General features: G+C 39.7%; 1 protein-coding gene across 5 annotated transcripts in view; it reads right to left on the bottom strand.

The window, feature by feature from the left end:
• Window positions 1–2,366: 2,366 nt before the first annotated feature.
• nr2c2 (nuclear receptor subfamily 2, group C, member 2) overlaps window positions 2,367–25,854 on the bottom strand; it is a 61,421-nt gene continuing 37,933 nt past the window's right edge. For 2 of the 5 annotated variants that reach the window (XM_052093736.1, XM_052093732.1), the window contains 10 exons: window positions 24,933–25,112; window positions 23,406–23,553; window positions 17,358–17,445; window positions 16,929–17,059; window positions 16,578–16,743; window positions 14,811–14,932; window positions 8,826–8,965; window positions 6,802–6,942; window positions 6,572–6,677; window positions 2,367–6,232 (listed from right to left, as the gene is read on the bottom strand). In XM_052093736.1, coding sequence (XP_051949696.1) covers window positions 6,058–6,232; window positions 6,572–6,677; window positions 6,802–6,942; window positions 8,826–8,965; window positions 14,811–14,932; window positions 16,578–16,743; window positions 16,929–17,059; window positions 17,358–17,445; window positions 23,406–23,553; window positions 24,933–25,112 — 1,397 coding nt within the window. In that variant the 3' untranslated portion in view covers window positions 2,367–6,057. Of the gene's footprint in view, window positions 6,264–6,567; window positions 6,678–6,801; window positions 6,943–8,825; window positions 8,966–14,810; window positions 14,933–16,577; window positions 16,744–16,928; window positions 17,060–17,357; window positions 17,446–23,405; window positions 23,554–24,932; window positions 25,113–25,854 lie in introns of all 5 variants that reach the window. The other 3 variants (XM_052093737.1, XM_052093734.1, XM_052093733.1) reach the window with 3 other exon arrangements.

Below are 25,854 nucleotides of genomic sequence, written 5' to 3'. Positions count from 1 at the left end.
CAGGCAGTCCTGCAAACACGTTCCAGAACAGTCCTTTTCCATCTACAACACCTTGAAGGACGATGGAGTGCCAGCCTTTACGGTTGAAATAGTCACAGTGGTACTCCTGTGGTGCCAAAATGGGTATGTGTGATCCATCAATAGCACCAACACACTGCGGGAGCCCCCATCTGTTCTCAATGTAGGCAGCCATTTCTTCAAACTTCTCCTGGTCTGGGTAACGGATTTGTTCGGGAACCAACAACGTTTCTGCAGCAGCTGTGAACTCTTGAACACACCGGCAAACAGTTGTTATGCTTACTCCGAAAAGATGGCCGATAGTTCTGTACTCTGAACCGGTCGCAAGCTTCCATAGTGCGATGGCCACTCTCTTCTTTAGAGGAACACACTTGCGGAAGCTTGTGTCTTGTCTCTCCATCACTGGACGCAGTTTGTTGTACAAATATATGAATGTTTCTTCCGACATTCTGAAGTTCTGAACCCACTGCGCGTTTGTGAAACCAGGAACAATAACATCCCACCACACGGTAGCTCGGTTGAAAGCCCAAACAGACGGTCTGCCGCGGCAACTTTGCAAAGCTAAACAGATCTGAAACACATAAACCATGCACATTTTAGTACGTAATACTGGTAGCTATAAAGTTGATTAAATACTTTGCATATAGTGTAGTATTTACACATATGCAAACGTTAGCTATGTTAGCATAACTTACCCTCTTGCGTCGGCTTTGAACAACCGGATTCGTCTCGTAGTCTGAACTCTGTAGTAATTCCCAAACTCTCCTGTTTTTTTCAGCAGTGTTTCGTTTTGCTGCCCTCAGCCTCTCATGAAACAACGTTTGTCTTCTTGCTGTGAGAAACAGCCACATCCCGAGGATCAAAAACAGCATACACTCGATTTCCTCCATTGTCCTGTGTGTGTGGGTAGCGGATGTGTGTCGCGTATAAGATTACGTCACGGCAGTTTCCTGCGGCGTCGCTATGACGACCGGGTACTATTTGTGGCGGTACTGTCTGCAATGGAAAACGGAGCGAAAAGCGAGTCGAGTCGAGGCGAGTCGAGCTGGTACTGGTAATGGAAAAGCGTCAATAGTGAGAGAGAAGGCCGCGGATGCTGGGCTTGCTCCCATGCTAGCATGTAACACCTCAGGGGTGCGGGAAAACCTAAGGTGGTATGCAAAACTCTTTGAGGGGGCGTTGGGGAGGGCTACGTGCACTCGATACAGGTGCCATTAACAAGCTATAGCCTGCTTTGCACCTGTTTCGACAGTCACATAACACGGTCAGTGCGTGGCGTTTTTATATGGACCCCTTGTGTCACTTCCTTCGACACAATGTCGAGAGAGTGACAGAGGGGAACGTCTTGGTTTCTATTGTAATTGCAATATGCAAATTCTGTCTGCCAACTTGACATTGGCCTTTTCTCAGGTTCAGAGGTACGATTCGGCATCTGAGAAACCACCTTCACTTCCTTCGACACAACGTCTCGTTTCTTCCCTCGGGGAACGGAGGTTACAATAGTAACCAAGACGATATACTTTTTGTTTATTTCGTTCATTACATCCTTTTGCAGTTTATTTCCCTTTCTATCTGTGATTCAGCAATACAGAGAGCTACTGTAAATACTCTGGCAAATGGACAACTCATGCACATTTGATAGGCTATAAATAAATACATTTTTGATGATGAAATTATAACGCATTCCACAAAAGATGGCTCGAGGGCCACATGCATTGAGTAGCGCTGACCTAGAATATCAAGATCCACGCAAGGAGGTAGATCCTTTTCTCCTTGGCTTCAAACTATAGAAGTCTTCCTAGTATTGTTCAGACACACTCTCTCAGTGAGTGAGAGAGTCTATACTAAATTCATTCATATTTCAGTAAACATGTAGACAGTTTAACGCAAGAAATTTCAACATACTGTTACTGAATTCACAGTGTATTTACTTAACCCTTTATATATTTGCTGTCATTTACCTACTGATTTAGTCACTGACTATTATAATGTAACTATATATAACAATTGATTTAAATATCCATTAAACTTTGTTATAAAAACAGTATAATTGCCAAGTAATTTTAAGTCTGCTGATAATACGAGCATCAAACACAAAGGCTGCAGGTCTGATTCCCATGAACATCTTTCCTTACAATGCAGTTAAGTGCATCCCTATCTTTTTACATTTATGCATTTTTCAAAGCGGCTTCTGTGCATTCAAGGTACAGTATACATTTATCAGTATATGTGTTACCTGGGAATCAAACACACAAACTTTTTTTTTTTTAATGCCATGCTGTATCAATTGAGCCACAGGAACACTGAAATAGTATATTTTAAAAAACAATATAAAATCAAACACAATATTCTTTCATTGATTTGAATAATATATTTCAAATATGCACAACAAAACAAAGAAGGCTTTCACTGAAAAGACAATGAGGTCATTCCTTGCTCCACAAGATATACAAACAAGTTCATTACTACAAATGTTATTCTTTTTTTGCCTTGGTCTGGTCTCGCAATATCGTATATACACACATAGTGTATACATATGTGTGTGTATATTTGTGTATATATATATATACATATTTTTTCCTCAATCCACAATATTTAAAATCCACATCTGTATAGCATTTAATAAAATGCATAACCTACTTCATGCACAAATTTCTTATCGTCTCATAGGTTAGGGAAAATGGGGGAAATAAGAATATATGCAGTCATAGTAATGATAGTACACGTCTACAAATGTCACATGATATTACAACATCTATAAAAACAGTCTTTGACAGATTCAAATAATAATAAAAAAAAAACATTAAGCATCATATAATACACATTTTAATACACCATTTAAAAAAGAGAATATTAAATGTTTTGGCCATAATCAATAAGAGCAAGAAGGGATGACTTTTAACCTTCACTTTTCAATGATCAATCCAGAAACTATGAAATTATTTAAGCAATTTATATGCGGTTTAATTTGAGACTGTTAAATATTAATGCCAACATATGTATGCTGATTGTTTATAATCACAATCGTTTCAACAACAGTCCATTATCATTCATGTTTGAACTCAAACTACTATATACAACAATGGTAAAGGTCATTACAATAATTCTGTCAAGATGTACAAGAGACGGAAATTATAAACATGATTTGGACTCAAAGTGTTTCAGAGTTCAGTCAGAAATACTCTCACTGAATAAATCTATGTATGCAAATGCAAAACAACTGTTGTGAATTGCTTTGTATGTTTTCAAATATATGAGGCACATTTTGGACATATTTTAGGTGTTATTCTGAGTTCAATTGCACAGTTGGTGGTGGTGATTACCAATTCAAATCCAACTGAAATGAGTAGAAGAGTCTGCAAATGCTTCTGCACTCCTCAAATGTAAAAATACACTGACTTCATTTGTAGTTAACCAAGAATAGTTAAAGGTGAAGTGTGAAACATAAAATGGACTGGAAGTTTCCTTTCAAGGTCATAATTTCACACACACACACACATTTCAGATTCAAAAACCATGTAAAATAAGTGCATGTCAATACTTACATTACATTGATTTGCAAAGATGACAAAATTCCCTTTAAGTGTCTTACAAATGATCTATTTGCAAATAATGTTTTTTTTTATAGTAAGGTAACTGCATTGAATTGCCCTGTTGTGGATATATTTCATCTAAAAAATTCCAAATACTATAGACAAATTTGAAATATTTCCTATAATTAATGTCATTTACTAACTGATGATTTTTGATGACTTTTGAGTTAGACTCAATGAAATACACAGAAGAGGATTTGAAGGAGGATAAGCGCAGCGTTATACTGTAAGGGGATTGTCATAACAGCAGAGGTGATACAGTACATACACAATAATAATGAGCTGTGGCACACCACACTCTCATCCCAAATCAGGACAAAAAGAAGCATCTAAACAGACCCGCTAAGGTCATATGAAAGACCCTTTTCATATCTGACATGTCTTAATAAATTATAGCTTGACAACCACAGATTGAGGTTAAACAGTACTTCAGAGGGAGACTAATGCAGCACATTTTGTTTTGGGTGAATATCATTATCATATTACTTGTATTATTTTATTTGCAAAATGATGCATGTTTTTTTGGATCATGAAGATTTTTGCATTAAAATAAATAAATAAATAATATAAATCCATTCTTCATTACAGTAATGCCAAATAAAATTATATTTTTTAAACCGAAGTATTTTTATTTATTTATATATATATTCATATACCATAGTATTTGAGGACGATACTGTCAAGAAATTTGAATTGTCCTAAAAATAGGCTTCCTTTTATTTATGCAAAATGTAATTGCTTATTTTTCTCTTTTGATTTTGGGGTAAAATATGACCTGAACATGTTTTTGTGAGATTCACGAGCAAAACTCTTGATATTATCAGAGATCACATCTTAAGCAACAAAGAATCATAGCTGTCAATGTTGCTGCTCAACTCAGTTACTGAAGCTCTGAGACTGGCTAGAGCAGCATTAAAAATAACTGTCCTCATTCTCTGTCAGCTGCTTTCGATACGGTTTGCCAACAGATCCTACATCCACCCCCTTGACAATGGGTATTAAAGGAACAGCACTCCACTGGTCTTCACTTCACCGGTCTTACCTCACAGGTAGTCCTTTAGGGTGTCTTGGAGGGGAGCCATATCCAGGTCTTACCAACTAGCCACTGGGGTACCTCAAGGTTCAGTGCTTGGGCCTCTCATTTTCTCCATATATACATTTGACATTTTGCATTGCTATGCCGATGACACACAAATCTACCTCTCATTCCAACATGACGATTCTACGAATGCTATACAGATCTCAGCCTGCCTGGGAGACATTTCATATAAGAAAGAACACCACATCTAATTCAACCTAGCAAAGACAGAACTTCTCATTGTTCCAGTGAGCCCAGCTATGCAACATAACGTCAACATTCAGCTTGACTCTTCAACAATTATACCATCCAGGACAGTCAGAAATCTTGCCGTTGTGTTTGACAATCACTGGAACTTCAGGGACCACAATCACCAAGATCATGGAAATTTGCACTGTACAACATTAGGAAGATCAGACCTTGCTATCGGAGCATACTACACAACTTCTTGTCCAAGCTCTTGTCATATCTAGACTGGACTACTGTAATGCTGTTCTGGCAGGACTTCCTGCATGTACAGTCAAACCTCTGCAATGAATCCACAATGTGGCAATGTGACTGGTCATCAATGAGCCGAAGAGAGCGCATGCCGCGCCTCTTCATTGAACTGCACTGACTGTCAATGGTTGGTCGCATCACGTTAAAGTCATTGATGCTCTCTTACAGAACAGCCGCTGGTTCCACGCCCCCTATCTACATTCACAACCTCAAGTCTACGTGCCCTCCAGAAGCATGGTATCGGCAGGTGAACTATACCTTGTGGAGTCATCTCATAGTGGCACAACATCATTTTCTCAGACTTTCACTTCCAACGTTTCTCGCTGGTGGAATGACCTTCCGATCTCCACCTGAGCAGCTGATTTTCTAACTATTTTCAAGAATCATGTAAAGACACATCTCTTTCGTGAGCACACAATACTACTCATTTACTAACCTTCATCTTTCTTTATATATATATATACCCAATTCTCACTCCATTCTGTTACCACTGTTTTTCACCTTTCTCCCTACTTGTAATTCTTGGAACAATTTGAAACTTTGCATTGCAGCACTTCAATGTTGTTGCCTCCTCATAATGAATCACTTTTGCTCTATTCCTCATTTGTAAGTCGCTTTGGATAAAATGAATAAATGTAAATGTACAAAAGAAAGGCCCATGTCTGTTTAATGTTTAGAGGCAAATCTAATGTTGCCTGTCACTGGGACTCAAAGTCCCATAATGCATTTCTCTTAACACAATGTTTCTAGGGTAACTCAAATACTAAGAGACTTTCACTGTTGCAGCTCCTCTTGAGGTAGAGCTTGTTGTCGGTTCAAAATAACGTGATATATTCGAGTCCTTTAGTCTGAAGGTGAAAATGAGACGGGTCACACAGAGGGGCCTGTGATTTGGCTGTTGTAGTCTGCAGTCTCCATCTTGAGTATATAGGGGATGATACTGTCAATTGGTACATTTCCAATTAGGCCGGTGAAGAAAAGCTCCTCTGTTATACTGGAGCTCATCAACCGCAGCGCTGGTAAACGCAACAGGATCCGCGCTAACCTGCCAAACCAAACAGCAACAAATAAAAGCCCTTAAACAAAAAAAAAATCACCAATTAACAATTCAATTAAATACATCGCAAGTTCCGTCGACAGCATCTGTTACTAACCCTTACCCTAATAATTTTTTTGCAAATCATCCCTTCAGATTGTAAAAACACAAAAATGTAACTGGACTGCTTTTATGATACATGGTCACTATGAAATATAGCATAAAGAATCTTCAAAAATGATCTTGTGTTCCACAGAAAAAACAACAGCTTACGGGCTAGGAACAACATGAGACTGAGTAAATAATGACATTGTTTTCATTGAACTATTCATTTAATGCAGAACATACCTGTAGGTATCATCAGGATATGTTTTTTGCACATAGTCTTGGAGCTCCATCTGTGCTTTTTCCTGGAACTTCTCTATCTGGCTACAGCTGCTCAAACCTGGATGATCTGGTGAAGAAATAGATCAAGAAAATATAATGTACATATCCTAAAAATATTTGAAACACTCAACCATTTAACAATTTGGTCTTTGATGAGGTAAAGGTTTGTATAAGACTGTTGGCATGTGTACCTGGACTGAAGAGGATGATGGCTTTTAAGTATGCATACTCGTATCCGTCTGTTTCCAGCTTTGCCATGCTGTTGCAGAACTCTTGCAACTTCCATATGTGCTCCATAACCAGTTTAATGCGTTCACTCGATAACTTGTCTACTGAGAGGACACTAGATGTTAATGAATTACAGACATACATGACATCATTGTGCAGTTATTATCAACATTGTACCGTGTTCATCTAATGTCAACTATTTCTGATATTGGAGATTTTGAAGTTTTTGTAGTTTAGCATCTCATAAAAAATGACCTCACTTATTAAGAACATCTTAAATGATACTGTTGTTTCAGAAGATTCTTTGAAGTTACTCTTAATCTTTAACCCGATATGCACATTTATTGTGATGACACTGTATGTCATAGTTATGGAAGCCCATTTATGCCATGTGAAAAAACTAAAATAAAGTATGAGATAGTAAGAGATAAACAGTGCAGGTATTTCATCCGCAGTAGCGAGTGATTTTGCTCATCTACACACCACAAACAATCCTGATTGTATTTGGAAGAACAGACAAAAGAAAAGCAGTTGATGTGTGTTCAGAGGTTCAGTGGCGCTCTGCCGTTAATGAGTGCAGCATAAGCACTTCTCATGGAGCACGCGCATGCACTGAGTTCTCACTCTTCTCTATTTCTCTCGGTCATCTAAAAACATTTTGCAAGAATTGTCTCCAATACTGTATTTTGACATTGCTTGGTTGCAAATATTTGTGGCTGTATATGTTACCATACATAGCAAATTATATGCAATGACATCAGGTGAATTGGCATGTGTGTCATAATTCCATACGGTTCAGAAATGGTGCTTGTACAAGAAGTTTCTCTTCTCTGCTTGTCAGTTCTTGTTTTGTATGTTGCAAAATTAATGATAATGATAATAATATTTGTTATATTACAAAATAATATTATTAAAATTGTATATATATCAGACAGGTATAAAAAAGTGGCTGATGGGCAAAAACATTATTTGAATACCCTGTGGTATTTCATGACCACTATGAAAACATAAATATGACATAACTATGACTTTTTATCTCATAATTATGACTAAATAATAATCATCACTTTTTACTTAAATGATCTCATAGACTTTATGTAAATACTTTAAGACTTTTTTTTATAAATAAATAATTCCTATCCCATAAGTTTTACATTATTATCTCATAATTATGACTTTGAAACTAATAATAAGTATTTTTTATGTAATAATTGACCTTTTCCCTCATAAATATGACTTCCTATCTCAATGTTTTTTCCAATGTGTCAGACATGGGCTTCCATAGAGAGTCATGTGTATATATATATATGTTCTAAATGAATGTGTTTGAAATGAAGTCTTTATGACAATCTCCTCATGACCTCAAAACTTACGCTTGATTCATTTATTTCATGACAGAAAATGTCCAATAATAAGGGGGTTCCCAAGATAAAGCGACGTGATCTCAACATGGCAAACTGCTTCATATAGAATAAAACAGCCTTTATGTGAGTGTATATGATTATAAACAGATTTTTCAAAAGTACTTATTCATGTCTTGGTATAAGTTTTTTGGTAACACTTTACAATGAGGTTCCATTTGTGCATTAAGTATCATGAACAAACAATTAACAAAACATTGTTAAAGCATTTATTCATCTCTGTTTTAGTTTTAATAGTTAAAATACTTTTAATTTGAAGAATTGGTGTCTTTCATCACATAAAAAAAGACTATAAATATGATATAATAAAGCAATAAACCCCTAACATAGTGGGTTACTGTGATTTTACCACGATTATGTTTTTTCCACTTTGCGTCGAGCCTAGCAACTTTCCTTAACCTTATTAAAATCCCTGTAACACATTCTTATTATTATTGCTTTATCATATATTTCAAGCATTCAGCACACATTACAGTCTGTAAACATTGTGTTTGTGTTGTCAGGATAGTGTGTAGTCAACCAGTGAACAGTATCATGATGTAATGTGATGTTTAAGCGTGTCATACCGTCCTGTATACTGGACTGCAGGTGATTGATGATGGCTGCGAGGATAGTGGAAAGACTCATGATGTGAGCACACTGCGCCAAACCCAGAGTAAACAACTCATTCCAGCACGCACGGATTAGAGTTGTGTTACACTCCTGCCTACACACACACATTAATCAGAGATAACGCACATACACACTAGAACTGCATGATTATAACAAAAAAATAATAACTGCACTTATTAACTACATTAACTACATTTTAGCTATTTAAAGAATTGTTTTAGATATACAGTAAAATAATCAGGTGATATTATTATGTTGGCTTGACATAATAATCCCTAAACCAAGACCAAAATTTCTTACTCTTAACTCCTAAAGCTTTCTAGCAAAATTCAACAAATTTGGTCTATACCTAATTCAGACTTCAGACTGACAGACTGTTCTGACTTGTGTGCCAAGTATTTTCTGATCAGGCACTTGCTGAGATCTGCATGAGGTGGGCAGAGGTGCCAAAATATGATAGAACGAGCGGGGGCCACTAGTGGAGGCAGCCTCACACTAGGGTCCACTCGGGGGATAGGAAACTGGGAGGTGTAGAACAGGTAGAAATGGAGAATAAAAAAACGCTGAAGCACTGAAGAGACAGTGGCGGTTACGGAGCATGAAAATGAGTAGATTTTCCGCAGTAGGGCAGGGTCGCCCCAGAAGGACGTGTGAATCCTAGCCACCCGGAGTGACCATAAGTCTCCCTTCAGGCTTGGTGGGCACAAAAAATGACTCATCATTTTTTGTGCCTGAGATTTGGATTTAATAGATGCTATAGCACAGTTTTCAGTAGTGTGGTAAATAAAAAAACTAGGTTATATTGATGATTTGTAATACATTTTACAGAGAAACTAAAATATTGTAATTATAAAGCGAAGTGCAAAGCCGAATCGTCCAGTGTTAAACCTGTTACTTTAAACTTGGGTGGAGCGTGAGATTATGACGGATTGTTTAAATGCTTTAAAAGTCATGCAGCAATTAGGTTAGGTAGTTTACATTCCCCCCAGCGCTAACGCTAAGGAAGCGCTCTGTGAACTGTATGGGGCTATGAGCGAACTGCAGAACGCTCACCCCGACGGACTGTTTATTGTCGCCGGAGATTTCAACCATGCAAATCTCAAGACAGTGCTCCCTAAATTCCATCAGTATGTGGACTTTGCAACGAGAGGGGCGAACGCGCTTGATCTTGTTTACACAAACATCCCAGGCGCGTACGGGCGGAGCCCCGCCCCACCTCGGCTACTCAGACCACATCTCTGTTATGTTAATTCCAGCATACAGACCGCTCGTCAGACGCACAAAACCGCTTCAGAAGCAGGTGAAAACCTGGCCAGCAGGAGCCATCTCTGCTCTTCAGGACTGTTTTGAGTGTACTGACTGGCACATGTTCAGGGAGGCTGCAACATATGGCGATTCTACCAACTTGGAGGAATACACAGCATCAGTGACCAGCTACATCAGCAAGTGCATTGATGATGTCACTTTCTCCAAGACCATCACCACACGCTCCAACCAGAAGCCGTGGATGACTGCGGAGGTGCGCACGCTGCTGAGGTCCCGAGACTCCGCCTTCAGAGCAGGCGATAAGGCAGCCCTAAGAACAGCTAGGACCAAACTGTCACGGGCAATCAGAGAGGCAAAGCGCGCACACGCCCAGAGAATCCACAGTCACTTCCAGGACAGCGGTGACACGCGCGCATGTGGCAGGGCATCCAGGCCATCACCAACTACAGGACAACATCAGTTGCCTGTGACAAAGATGCCTCCCTTCCAGATGCGCTGAACGACTTCTACGCTCGGTTTGAAGTGCAGAACGACGTGATGGCGAGGAAGTCCACCCCTCCTCCCAACGACCAGGTGCTCTGTCTTACCACGGCAGATGTGAGGAAAACTCTACGTAGAGTCAACCCACGGAAGGCTGCTGGACCAGACAACATTCCTGGCAGAGTGCTCAGAGGATGTGCAGACCAGCTAGCAGATGTTCTTACTGACATCTTCAACATCTCTCCGAGCAGCGCCGTTGTTCCAACGTGCTTCAAGGCCACCACCATCATCCCCATGCCAAAGAAGTCTTCAGTGTCCTGCCTCAACGACTACCGTCCCGTCGCGACTTACACCCATCATCATGAAGTGCTTCGAGAGGCTCGGCCATGAGGCAGATTAAGACCCAGCTGCCCCCTCACTAGACCCACTGCAGTTTGCGTATCGTTCAAACCGCTCAACGGACGATGCCATCACCACAACCCTCCATCTGGCCCTCACCCACCTAGACAATAAGGACTCATACGTTCGAATGCTGTTCATAGATTTCAGCTCAGCATTCAACACAATCATTCCCCAGCACCTGATTGGAAAGCTGAACCTGCTGGGCCTGGACACCTCCCTCTGCAACTGGATCCTGGACTTCCTGACTGGGAGACCTCAGTCAGTCCGGATCGGGAACAGCATCTCCACCACCACCACACTGAGCACTGGGGCCCCCCAGGGCTGTGTGCTCAGTCCACTGCTGTTCACTCTGCTGACTCACGACTGTGAATCACATCATCAAGTTCGCCGATGACACGACCGTGGTGGGTCTCATCAGCAAGAACGACGAGTCAGCATACAGAGAGGAGGTGCAGCGGCTGACGAACTGGTGTAGAGCCAACAACCTGTCCCTGAATGTCGACAAAACAAAAGAGATGGTTGTTGACTTTAGGAGAGCACAAGGTGAACACACTCCGCTGAACATCGACGGCTCCTCTGTGGAGATCGTCAAGAGCACCAAATTCCTTGGTGTTCACCTGGCGGAGAACCTCACCTGGTCCCTCAACACCAGCTCTATAACCAAGAAAGCCCAACAGCGTCTCTACTTTCTTCGAAGGCTGAGGAAAGCACATCTCCCAACCCCCATCCTCACTACATTCTATAGAGGGACTATTGAGAGCATCCTGAGCAGCTGCATCACTGCCTGGTTTGGGACTTGCACTGTTTCGGACCGCAAAGCCCTGCAGAGGATAGTGAGGACAGCTGAGAAGATCATTGGGGTCTCTCTTCCCTCCATCAAAGACATTTACAAAAAACACTGTATCCATAAAGCAACCAGCATTGTGGACTGACCCCACACACCCCTCACACAAACTCTTTACCCTCCTCCCGTCTGGCAAGAGGTACCGAAGCATTCGGGCCCTCACGGCCAGACTGTGTAACAGCTTCTTCCCCCAAGCCATCAGACTTCTCAATATTCAGACACTGGTTTGACACACATGTGTCCTGAGTTGCACTTTAATAACTGTCACTTTATAACTGTCTGCTACCTCAGTAACTGCTATGTGCATAGAACATTATCTCATAGTATGTTATGTTTACATTTTTAGAAACTGTCATCTTTTTGCACTACTGAGTACTGGTCGGCGCTGCACTGTCTATTGTCCTGTTCATTGTCAGTAATTTGTTGTACTGTCCTGTACTTTTTGCACATGTTTTCACGTGCACTTTATATAGGTATATATAGGTAGTTTATATAGGTATTTTATTTCGTTGTGTAGTCTCATGTGGTCCTATGTTGGTCCTTTGTTGTTTTTATGTAGCACCATGGTCCTGGAGGAACGTTGTCTCGTTTTGCTGTGTACTGTACTAACTGTATATGGTTGAAACGACAATAAAAACCACTTGACTTGACTTGAGGTTCTATGGTCGAGCTTGTTAAGAGTTTGTAATCCAATGATTAGGTTGCTAGCTTGCTTCATGGTTATCGGGGCTGTGCAGCGAGGCAGGCTCGATTGCTGTGAGGAGGCGAGGCGTGTTTGCGGAATGATTATGAATGAGTTGGACACCGAACGCGATCCGCCTTTTGCTGAGCCAAATACGACTTGTGTCTGTTCGGACATAGGCTGGATATGGCCATAGTGATCTGTAGAATGGTCAGAGCAGGAGCTGGCAGTTGGAAGAAATGGAATCACTGAATGGAGCATGCCCTAAACAAGCTGCATGGCGAGGTAATGAGGCTGACAGGAATCACCTGTGCGGGACAACCAGATTGAAATGTTGCTAAGCATTGGAATGATACTTGAATTAAATAGTTCATATTTTGTTTCCCTCGCATTCAAATGAAGCTGTAAAAGAGCTCAAGTGACATGAAGCAGTGATGGACCATTCCGTGTGAGAAGTTTAGATAGGAGAACATATGAGCATCCGTAGGGAGCTGTTTCAGATGTATACAGTGCCGAAGCAGCCAGTTTGCTGAAACAACTTCACGCTATAATCTGCGTCGTCGAACAGAGAAGACAGAATCAAATCAAATCAATTTATTGTCACACTACCATGTACACAAGTGCAACAGTAGGTGAAAGTCTTGTGTGCAGTTCCGAGCAACATATCAGTCATGACAGTGACGAGACATAAACCAATTACAGTAAACAACATACTTACACAACACAATTTACATATCAAATGTACACATAATTACACACAAAGAATACACATACATACAATATATAATACACAGTATCCAATACAAAATGTATAGATAAAATATACAGTAGGTTGTATTGTGCTGTATTGATATTCAGGCTGTCGGTTGATAGTCAGTTGCCAGTGTGTTGTTAACAGACAATATAATTATGACAGTCCAGTGTGAGGTAATAAGATTAATAAAGTGCAGTGCTGATTGTTGATCGTGAGAGATCAAGTGTTCAAAAGTCTGATTACTTGGGGGAAGAAACTGTCATGTAGTCGGCTGGTGCGGGTCCTGATGCTGCGATACCGCCTGCCTGATGGTAGCAGTGAGAACAGACCATGACTCGGGTGTCTGGAGTCTCTGATGATCCTCAGAGCTTTTTTCATACACTGCCTGGAATATATTTCCTGGAGCCTTTTGCAGGGCTTTGCGGTTGAAGGCAATGCTGTATCAGGCAGTGATGTAGCCAGTCAGGATGCTTGAGATGCTTGTGGATACCGAGGAACTTGAAGCTGCTGACTCTCTCTACCGGTGCTCCATTGATGGTGATGGGGCTGTGTTCTCTGTCTTTCCTCCTGAAGTCCACTACAAGCTCCTTGGTTTTACTGAGGTTGAGGGAGAGGTTGTGCTCCTAACACCAGCATTTCAGAGTGTGCACCTCCTCTCTGTAGGCTGTTTCATCATTGTCAGTGATCAGACCTACCACCGTCGTATCGTCAGCAAACTTAATGATGGCATTGGAGCTATGTGTTGCCACACAGTCATGTGTGTACAGTGAATACAGTAGGGGGCTGAGAACACAGCCCTGTGGGGCTCCAGTGTTGAGGGTCAGTGATGAGGAGATGTTGCTGCCCATTCTAACCACCTGACGTCTGCCTGACAGGAAATCCAGGATCCAGCTGCACAGCGAGCTGTTTAAGCCCAGAGCCCGGAGTTTCACATGAAGCTTGGAGGGCACTATGGTGTTGAATGCTGAGCTGTAGTCTACAAACAGCATTCTCACATATGTGTTCCTTTTTTCCAGGTGGGAGAGAGCAGTGTGTGTTGTAGATGCAATGGCATCATCAGTGGAGCGGTTGTTGCGGTAGGCAAATAAAATAAATGGGAATAAAATATAACACTTAACGTGGTAGCGGTCAATACTGCAAAATCAAATGAGCTGCTGTGTCACCTTCTGTTGAATAATGAGATTGTTTGGACAGAGGAGCTGTTCTGATGAAGGCAAATGCTTTGCACCGAAGTTGGATCTGATAATCCAAGTCACTTGCATGGTCTTTTCATGGGCAATGAGCAGGGCTCAATGCCAGTAGACTCGATGACACATAGAGGTAAGCACCTGTTTATATACTCTTACACAGGCAGTGTGATTGGTCGGATTAAATGACTTGCTCCTCCCAAACCTAGTTAAATGAAACTCCATTTTGTGACAGTACTGAAACATGTAGTTAAGTTATTTGCATCACTAATTTTAGTTAACTACTCCCCAAAACCGCTTAGTACACACTCAAAGAAGACTCACCCAAGAGCAAAGAATGCTGGGATAGAGCGTGCCCAATGCATGGAGAGGAAGAGGAGACGTGATGCAGACTCACAGATGTAATGTACATTCAGAAACTCTGGCATTGGGCTCGGCATCGTCAACTAGACAGAAAGAGAAAATAATCAGAAATCTTTGAGCACTCCTGAAGAAATAGTGGCTTCCAAAAATATTTGGATACTTAAGCCACGTTTAAAAATGTCTGAATGCCATGCATTAAAAAATATAAGTCTGTGTCATCTGCAAACAAATACTGCCAGAGCTATTCTAAGAACAAAACTTTTCTGGGCCATTTTTTAAAATGCAAATTGGGGGTGTACTGTATGTAAATGATTTGCCCAAACCGCAATTTGCTGTTTTCCTGAGAAATAGGTCATTGCCATAAGACATCTGAGAACCATGCCTAATCTCGGCACAAAGTTTTAACTGAGTTCCTGCATTTGCAGTTTGGCAATAATAATAATACTTTTTTTTTAGGGCTGTCGATTTAACATGTTAATTCAGTGTGATTAATTTTACCCAAAAAATGTACGCAATTAATCACAATGCCCCCAGACACCAACTTCAGCTGTGTGAGCAACGCACAGTTTATACAGTGAAGAAAACAACCATCCTGCAGCTGCACAACACAAACGTGCGTTACGTTCTTGCGTTCAAAACACTCGAAGGAGCGCAAATCCGAACTAAGGGATCTCAAGATGTGTTTAAAAATTGAGTATTAAACTATATTTAACTTTACATAGTGACCTAAAATATTTTATGTTTATGACACAACGCACCCGAGACGCTACACAAGCATGTCTGGATTCGATTGACAGTGCCCTTCCAAATATAATAGACTCTGTAAAGAATTTAAACATAAAACATTTTATAGTGAAACAATGAAAAGGCAGCAAAGCATATTTCAAGCATCCCGTAACACCGTCAAGTCAAGGTGAGACACAGGCGAACTGGACGAGAGCAAAAAGGTAGTATTTCAGACTCACATAGAGAGAGAGATCCTAGAAACAAAAACCCAGAGCACCACATTTTCTATACGTATATAAGGAGCAGATCACTGTCATAGAAATATGCCTGACATTCAACAAGGTCATAGTTAATCTACAAAAAAACTAACATAAATGGTCCATATTTCTATTCTTCTAATGCATTGCATACAGCCCATTTACACTACCATATTCTTATGAATGGGCTGTCTTCAATTATATTCATGTTGCTAGACCGGGAATGTAATATACTCTATACAGTATAATAGGATGCAGACAGTACAATAACTGGAGAAGAACCTCTAAATTAAATTGCACTTGACCCAGCCCATTAGTGATTTGCCTGCTCAATTTCACCAACCCACATACGCCTAGACTTGCGTGAATGAAAATATACAAACTTACAGACTGACATTCCATGTATGACGAATCACATAGCACTGAGCTTCAGAGATAGCAGACTTAAATGGGGCCCTATGAATATAGTTTCCATTTGTATGAACTACTTGTATTATTCTTTTATTTTTGGTCCTTTTCTGGTCACTGTATGCATCCATTGTATGGAAAACAGCCATTAGAATCATACAGATTTAGAAAAAAATGAGGGTGAGTAAACAATGCCAGAATTGTATTCCTTAAGGGATGGACATAATGAATGCTGAAAATGGACTTCCTACAACCAAACTTTACATCTAAACATACAGTAAGTGTGCAATATTAAGTACTGTGCAAGTGTGTGAGAATTTGATTTTAGTATACTCACCTTGAAATTGACGTGTGTGTCTGTAAGCAGAGGACCCTCCACTTCTATGAGCGGTGTGATTTGATCTCTGCTGATCACCTGTATCATAGCTCCGCCCACCTCCGACAGGCTCTGGCCCTCCGCAACATCACTGGGGTTCAGAGCTTTAGCCAGCGTGTCAAAGGCACTGCAACACCACACACACACACACACACACACACACACACACCACACTCAGAATCAGCCAAGATGACTAGTCTCTGTTGAATGTATGCAGTAATGTGATGTATATTTCAGTGACATCATTTACATGTAAACACAAATTCATGTTTTTATTTACACACACATGCATTGTCTGCAATGATAACACACCGTGTGATTTCACTGGGTGATTCATCCAGCTGGCTGTCTGAGGTGTCTCCATTATTGAGTGAGTTGTTCAGGTTTGCTAGTGACGTAACCACATTAGCCAGTGTCCCTAGATCACCCTGTGCTGACTCTGTCTACGATTTTAGAATAAAATAAATAAATAAAAGAAAACATGGATTTGATTAAAAGCTTTTCTGAATGTTAAAAAAACACAACCTTGCATAAAAGATGAAAACTATCAACAAATTAGTACCAAAGGATTTTGGACTTTGGCCTTTTTATTTAAATTATTTTCTTAGAAGACCCTCTGAGATATAAAGTAATGTTTCAACTTTTCTAAATAAAATATATAATTGTTTTAATTTGTAATTTTTTTTCTTTCAATATAATTTGGTAAAAAACATATATTAGAGATTATAAAAGATGTTTTACTTTGTCTGTTGCTAATAATAACGTGCCATCAGCTTGTATAAAGGGTTGTTGGATATTGACCAGCATCCCGGAGTCCAACAGCCCAGACCTGCACAGAAGATTGAAGCATTGAATATGGTATGGTTCGACTGTAACCCTGGTTCCATGAATGGAGAGAACAAGATGCCGCGTCAGTTGCTGACACTATGGAAGGATTTTCTCAGGAGTCTGATGACCTTAAAAATCACGCCAATTGGGGGCCTGGGTAGCTCATTGACACGGACTACCACCCTTGGAGTTGCAAGTTCGAATGACTCCAGCCAGGTCTCCTAAGCAAACAAATTGGCCTGGTTGCTAGGGAGGGTAGAGTCACATGGGGTAACCTCCTTGTGGTCGCGATTAGGGGTTCTCACTCTCAGTGGGGTGCCGATTTATTGCCAGATTGTGCTTGATGCTCTGCCCTGGATGCACGCCTCACTGTGAGCATATAAACCGGAGCCCGGCACCATTTTATCAGGATTTTCAACTGAAGGGAAGAGAACGCATCTCTCGTGTCCTTAACAGTGAGAAATCAGTAGGGCAGCAAGCGTACATAAGCGTCTCTTTCCGTCATTTCAAGGAACCAGGATTACAGCAGTTACCAGTTAAGGCATAGAAAACAAATTGACACTAGCCAAACTGGGTAGTAGTGAAGCACTGTGCCATCATAGCCATATACATCATGATGGGGGAAAAGGTCAGAGCATAACCCTACTAAAGGGTTATGCTCTGCTGCAATTTACAGTTTTTGGTGTTACTCAGAGGACAAGATATAAATGTAAGTTTTTTTTAACTAATAATGCTTAATGTGACACCATCAGATATAAATAAAAAAATCATCTTTTGCCCTTACTAATGTATATAGATCACCCGGGCATTACTCTAGTTTCCTTGGTGAATTTGCAAATATTCTATCAGATCTAATTGTTAATGTAGATAGAGCTTTAATTGTTGGTGACTTCAACATTCACATAGATACACATAGATGACACATTGGGATTAGTATTTATCGATATTCTCAACTCTCTTCGAGTCAGAAAAAATGTGACAGGACCAACTCATCACCATAATCATATGCTAGATTTAATTCAGTCATATGGAGTTGATGTTGATACTATAGAAATTCTGCAGCAGAGCGATGACATCTCAGATCATTACCTTGTCTCTTGTATGCTGCAATCAGCTAATGTTACTCAATCTACACCACGCTATTGTTCAGGTAGAACTATTCATTAGACCACTAAAGACAGCCTCACTAATAATCTTCCAGAAATGTCTCATATACTCAGAAAGACAAAAAGTCGAGAAGAACTTGATGAAATAACAGAAAATATAAATACAGTCTTCTCTAGCACTCTTGATTGTGTCGCCCCCTTTGATGAAAGAAAATGCACCGTGGTACAATGATCACACTCATGCTCTCAAAAGAGTAGCTTGGAAAATCGAGCTGAAGTGGACGAATACAAAATTAGAGGTATTTCACAGTGCATGGAAGGATAGTGTCTGTAACAACAGACAGGCACTAAAAGCTGCCAGGTCAGCATATTTTAGTAAACTCATAGAAAAATAACCACAACAATCCTAGATGCTTATTTAGTACTGTGGCTAAATTGGTTAGGAATAAAGCCTCAACAGAACCAGATATTCCATCGCAGCACAAGAGTAATGACTTCATGAATTTCTTTACTGATAAAATAGAAATAATCAGAAATAAAATTGGAACTATGCAATCATCTGTCACAGTACCTCAGAAAACAGTGTCTACTAATTTTCCTCACGAGCAACTTCAATCCTTTGCTGTCATAGTTCATGAAGAGCTAACAATACGTATAAACAAATCAAAAGCCACAACATGTATGTTAGATCCAATACCAACCAAGCCCTTAAAAGAGGTATTCTCTGTAATCTCAGAACCTGTTCTTAATATTATTAACTCCTCGATATCCTTAGGACATGTCCCAAGAAACTTTAAAATGGCAGTTTTCAAACAAATTATTAAGAAGCGACAACTTGATTTCTAACCCTAAGACTGATTTAAAATCTCCCGTTTATGTTGATAATGCTAGAAATGTAGTGTCCTCTCCCAACTATGTTAATTTCTACAGAGAAATAGTATATATGAACAATTTCACAGGGATCAGTTTAGGGCCTCTGCTTTGTACTGTATATGCTTCCCCTGGAAGATATGATCAGGTATCATGGAATAAGTTTCCACTGTTTTGCCAACAATAACCAACTTTATATTTCATGTAAACCCAACGAAAATGTACAATTATCCAAATTACAGAGTGTATCAATGAAATCCAAATGGCCAGAAATGTCCTTTTACTCAATTCAGACAAAACAGAGGTACTAATTATTGGCCCAAAAACCACTAAAAATAAGAAGCTAAAATATAATCTGACTCTCAATTGATGTACGGTTATGTCGTCTTCTACAGCAAATAACTTGGGTGTTATATTTGATACCAATCTGTCCTTTGAAAATCAAATTACCAATGTTTGTAGAACAGCATTCTTCCACCTGAGAAATATTATTTTGCTGATGCCGAAAAACTAATTCACACGTTCATGACCTCAAGACTAGATTATTGTAATGCATTACTGGGAGGATGTCCAGCAAGTTCAATAAATAAATTTCTATTGGTTCAAAATGCAGCAGCCAGAGTGCTAACAAGAACCAAGAAATATGATCATATTAGCCCCATTTTATCATCGTTACATTGGCTACCTGTTCAATTTCATAATCATTTTAAAATTCTGTTAACTACATACAAAGCTTTGAATGGTCCACAGTACTTAAGTGACCTTCTACCACGCTATATTCCAACACGTTCATTACGATCGCAAAATTCTGGCCTGTTAATAGTTCCTAGAATATCAAAATCCACAAAAGGAGGTAGATCATTTTCCTATTTTTATCCTAAACTATGGAATAGTGTCCCTAACACTGTTCGGGACTCAGACGCACTCACTCAGTTTAAGTCTAGACTAAAGACTCATCTATTTAGCCAGGCATGCACCTAATTTATCCTCCAACTTACAATTAGGCTGCTTTAATTAGGTCTGCCACAACCAGAAACTGTGATCATGATCCATAACTCGAATAAATTGAATGGAACGCTAATATTATTCTATTTTTTTCATATCCCGAGTTTACCAGAGTCGGCCAGATCCAGCTCCATTCCTGCTTGGTGTCGGACTCCACTGCTACGTGTCACTGAGTGATGATGACAAACTACAGCTGGTGCCAGCCAGACATCATTTCAGTCTTTTCACTTCAGAGGATGAACTGATGCCAACTCCAACCATAAGACATCGGATACTTCATATGCTATTGCCTGAACCCATCGAACCTCACCGAAATGACCCGCCGGTTGAACTGTGATGCACCTCACTGATCTCTGCCAGCATCACCTCGGTCTAATGATGGACTTCACTCTTGAAATGGAATACATCGACTATCAAGAAATTACCAACAAAATCCTTCATCAGCCAATTAACAAAGACAATTGCATCTATGTGAACTTCTGTAATTAATCCAGGATGGACTTCAAAGACATTAATCATTAATCTTACAGCCAAAATCTTTGTTTAAACACCGACCCTTAACACTTAGTTTAATCATTTTAAACCATGACTTTAACTATACATAAGTAATATTGTCATTATATTCATGAGTCAGAGGGGAACTGGCCCCCACAGTGAGTCTGGTTTCTCCCAAGGTTATTTTTCTCCATTAATCCACATCTTTTGGAGTTTTGTGTTCCTTGCCACAGTCACTTTCAGCTGCTCACTGGAGTTATTCATACAATTATTAATTAATTACTTATTTTTATACACAATTTACAATCATATTTAATCAAATTACACAATGATCACTAAGACTTTATAGATACAGTTTTTTTTTTGTTAATGCATGATTTCCTGTTAAGCTGCTTTGAAACAATGTGTTGTGAAAAGCTCTATACAAATAAAAATTACTTGACTAGACTAAAACTATTAATAAATCAACAAGAACAATAATGCTTTTCCACATATAGGATGACACAAATCTCATCATTAGCACAGTGCTCGAGCACTGAAAATGCAACCTGACTTTTCTAACCGAGCATCTTTGAATGCGCATGCGCCTGGAGTTATTTGCACTAATTAGTCTGTCCACAAGGAGGCAACACTCACATTTGAGTCTTTGCCATCACCAAGAAGTGCTAGTAGAAAATGTAATGAAGGTCAAAACAACAACAGTGGATGTACAAGTCAAAAGCACATGTGTGAGGAGGTCAGGAGTTACCTACATTTGTTTAAATCTAATCTGAAGGAATCATCTTTATGGGTCTAAACTCCTGAAGAGAAAGTCCGGTGTCTCATAGCAGTCGTACCGCCCATATGAATTCTGTGCTTTCAAAGATGTTAGAAAAATCAGGCTCTGCGAGTTCAGTGCTTGAGCACTCTGCTGATGACGAAATTCATCAGAGATTCGAGCATCAAAAACCTCCAGATTAGTTACAGAAAACCCATATGACGACACAAGATCTAGTCTATGACCCAATTATGAGTAGGACCAAAGATTGATTGTACAAGATTCAGGAATTCCACAACGCTAAAAAGTATCTTATCATAGGTTTTGAAGGACAACAGAGGTGAATGTTAAAATCATCTAGAATCAGCAGACTGTTACAGAGAGACACTACAGAAGGCCAGAGAGGAACTACGAGTATCGATGGATGAAGTCCTTATTAAATTTAGGAGACCTTTACACCAATGCACACATGATATCAATCTTTAATAATTTCTGAAAATAATGGTCACACCACCACTGTGTCCAGAAGTCCTTGGAGAGCTGAAGAAAGCACAGTCCGAGGGGTACAGTTTGCCAGGGTTGAGCCTCTCAGTCAAAAATGTCTAGTGAGTGTGGCATAAAAAAGTCATTTAAAATAAAGGATTTGTTCGATAGCGACCTTGCATGCACTAAGGCATCTTACTCGTAAGAGCATCTGCATTCTTGAGTTTAGAGATGAGCGTTTCAGGAAACTGAAATTTTACAAATGAACTACCCATTTCTCCACACCTGAACCTGCAGGAAAATGGCGAGATGAAGACCGGATGGCCACTATTATACGTGTGTCAGGGAAGCCAACCTGAACCGAGGCACCCACTTGAAGAAATCATGAGGAAATCCTCGGTGGAAACATCAGGGATGACGTGTGATTCCCGGAGCAACACAGTAATTATAGTAATATCCCTTAATCAACTGCTACACTAAACTCTCTTCATCTATGAAGTTATGTTAGCTATGAAACATTTGATCTCATATGCATATATATACAGTATGTACATATTAGGGCTGTCGATTTAACGCATTCATTTAGTGCAATAAATTACATTTAAAATGATGTGTTAAAACATTCATGCAGTTAATCATGCCTCCTGACCTTTTTAAATTCCGTAATAAAGGTACATATTTTCCTACCATCAGAGCAATTCAAGTTTGAAGTACATGTAACTTTTTGTATTCATGTCAGAAGGGGGCAGTCAGTGCACCTCAACAAACCTCACAAGCAGCGCAGACATAGAATTAGAGCCGCTCACACAGGACGCATTCTTGACAGCAGGCTTCAAAAGCTTCCATCTGATAGTGACATTGCAAAGTGGATTGCTGCTGACTGTACCCTTATGTTCAATGATAGGGGAATAAAACAATGTATTGACTTCCATATTTTGTATTGTCTAATTACATTTATAATTATTTACATTTTTATGTATAATTTATATTGAATTATCTTTTTGGGGGCCATTTTCAACAAAAATGTATATATGCGATTAAATGTGATTCACTTGAATAATTCAGTGTTCATATTACGATTTAATTCAAATTAGTAATCGATTTACAGACTTGGTACATAGATATGTACTGTATATTTTTGAGGGCAAGATACTTCTGAGGTACACAATAAGTACAACCTGACATTGATGAGTGTATGCAAAAGAGTATGTATAATGTAGGAGTGTGAGTGAATATGAGTCTCACCGTGAGGAGTCGTTCTCAGTGATGAAGGTGGGTGTTGCGATGAGTGGACTTCGCAGGTCTTTCCTAATGTAGATCTTCTCTGTGGATGCTGCACAGTTCACAGGTTTTTCTCTGGGCAGATCAATAGGTTTCCTCTCACTCTGAACAGCTGAAGAGAAACACATACAAAACTGTTAGACACTGTGCATTTATGACACATTTCAAGGGGCCACGTCCTACACTTTTTTGCCATTTTAGATTTTTCTTAGTCAAGGTTTCTTGCAACAAAAACAGTTATAATAATTTCAACCCCCTCTCGGACCATCATTTTTATTTACTTAAAAAAACCCACAAATAAAATAATTAAATATATAACTAAATAAATAATTATATTTAAACAAATTATAAAATATATCTTTTTTAATTTTTACATGTAATATATATATATATACACACAGTATATATAAATATACATATATACAGGGTTGGGAGGGTTACTTTTGAAATGTATTCCACTACAGATTACAGAATACATGCTGTAAAATGTAATTTATAACATGTTCCGCAAGATTACTCAAAGTCAGTAACAACTTTTTTGGTGACTTGTGAAGTAGTGTGGGTTGCTATGTATATAATATTCAAGCAACGTGTTGCGCTTACTATGGTGTAATGCTTGCCACATCTGAGACTTTTTAATTCTGTTTAATGAATGGTTGCTGGGCAATACCCAAGCACAATTTTATTTTCCCTTTAGTTGAAAAGTTACATGAATATGAAGTTGATCATGGTAAAAGCAAATGAAACTCTCTGGTAAGACTGGTAAGATGTCGAACAGATCTGTGGACTCTGATCCCTGCTTCATCAGGAATGCTTGCTCTTCCTTTCTGCTGGGAACGGAGCTTGAAAGAATCACTTCACGCAGTGGTGGGGTGCTGGGGCCTGCCTAGTGGTTCAATTTCTACTTTCAGTGGAGCCTATACAGGGGGCTGCGTACTGACTTTGGTGGGGTGCTGGCCTGAGGAAGAGTGCAAGCGAATTGGTTGCAGAGTAGACACATTTCGCCTCAACAAAATGTGTTTAAAGGCTTGCGACTGCTTCTGTGCTGCTTTCGTTGAAAGCTCCAATGGCATAACCAAAAAGGTCTTGCTGCGAGACCGGAGCGTTAAGCAAAGCAGCTTTGTCCTTGTCACGTATCTTGGTCAAATTGAGCCAGAAATGACCCTCCAAGGACACCAGGCAACCCGTGGATCTGCCGAAGGACTGTACAGTCACCTTGGCAGCCTGGAGCTCCAAATCAGGAACACTCTCGACCAGCTCTTTAAGCAGGTGCCTGTGCCCTTCGGAGAGTGGGATATAACGCTTAGAGGGTGGGAAACATTTGTGAAATGCCATCTTTATTAAGTTTGTCTTGACTTTGTTATCATTGACAAAATAAAAAAACACATTCATCAACTAACTTTTTGGCCAGTAATTACATTGACAGAATTGACCCTGCTGGCGAATTATCACGTGTGTGTATTTTGTACTGTGTTTTTGTTGAACACTCACACTCCATCTTCATGCCCATCTCCAGACATTTCCTCAGTCTGCAAAACTGACAGCGGTTGCGATGGTGTTTGTTGACAACACAGTCCTGGTTACTCCGACAGCTGTATGTCAGACTCTTGCGCACACTTCGCTTGAAGAACCCCTTACAGCCTTCACAACTCACTGCCCCATAGTGCCGCCCTACACACACACACACACACACACACACACACACACACACACACACACACACACACACACACACACACACAGACTTATGATTGTCGAAATGTGTAAAACTAACAAATTAATCCACTGTCAATGGTAAGGGTATTAAAGAATTAGACAGGGGAGACTGTGGCTATTTGTGACACTTTTCATTCTGTATATATTTCTTAGAGTTGGTTTACATTTGAAAGTACATTTTTGCATAGACATATACCTTGAATACCTTGTCTTAGCTACAAAAAGCTACTGAACATTTTCACAGTTAATTACCAGTAAAAAAAGATACAGTTCATTGAATGTTGAGAATTTGAGAAAACATGCCCCAAAAGAAAGTCATGTTGTCACACAATATGGGGTACGTTGGAACCTTCCTTATTAACCAGTGTCTAAACCAGGGCTACTCAACTTTGGAAAGCTCAGGGGCCGCCAAGCTGGATCCCTGTTGCCTGAGGGCTGCACTAATAATGTTTTTATAGTACTTCTTATATACACTCACTGAGCACTTTATTAGGAACACTATACTAATACTAAGTAGAGCCTCAAAACTCTATTTAGGCTCTCAAAACCGCCTACATTCTTTGTGGCATGGATTCCAAAAGATGCTGGAAACATTCCTTTGAGATTCTGGTGATTGACCAGATTGTATCAAGCAATTTCTGCAGATTTGTCAGTTGCACATTCATGCTGCGAATCTCCCGTTCTTCCACATCCCAAA

Source organism: Xyrauchen texanus, chromosome 27 (genome assembly GCF_025860055.1).
Source record: "Xyrauchen texanus isolate HMW12.3.18 chromosome 27, RBS_HiC_50CHRs, whole genome shotgun sequence".
Lineage (NCBI taxonomy): Eukaryota > Metazoa > Chordata > Actinopteri > Cypriniformes > Catostomidae > Xyrauchen > Xyrauchen texanus.
The sequence above is the reverse complement of the archived record's forward strand: the minus strand, read 5'-3'. Positions and strand labels throughout refer to the sequence as shown.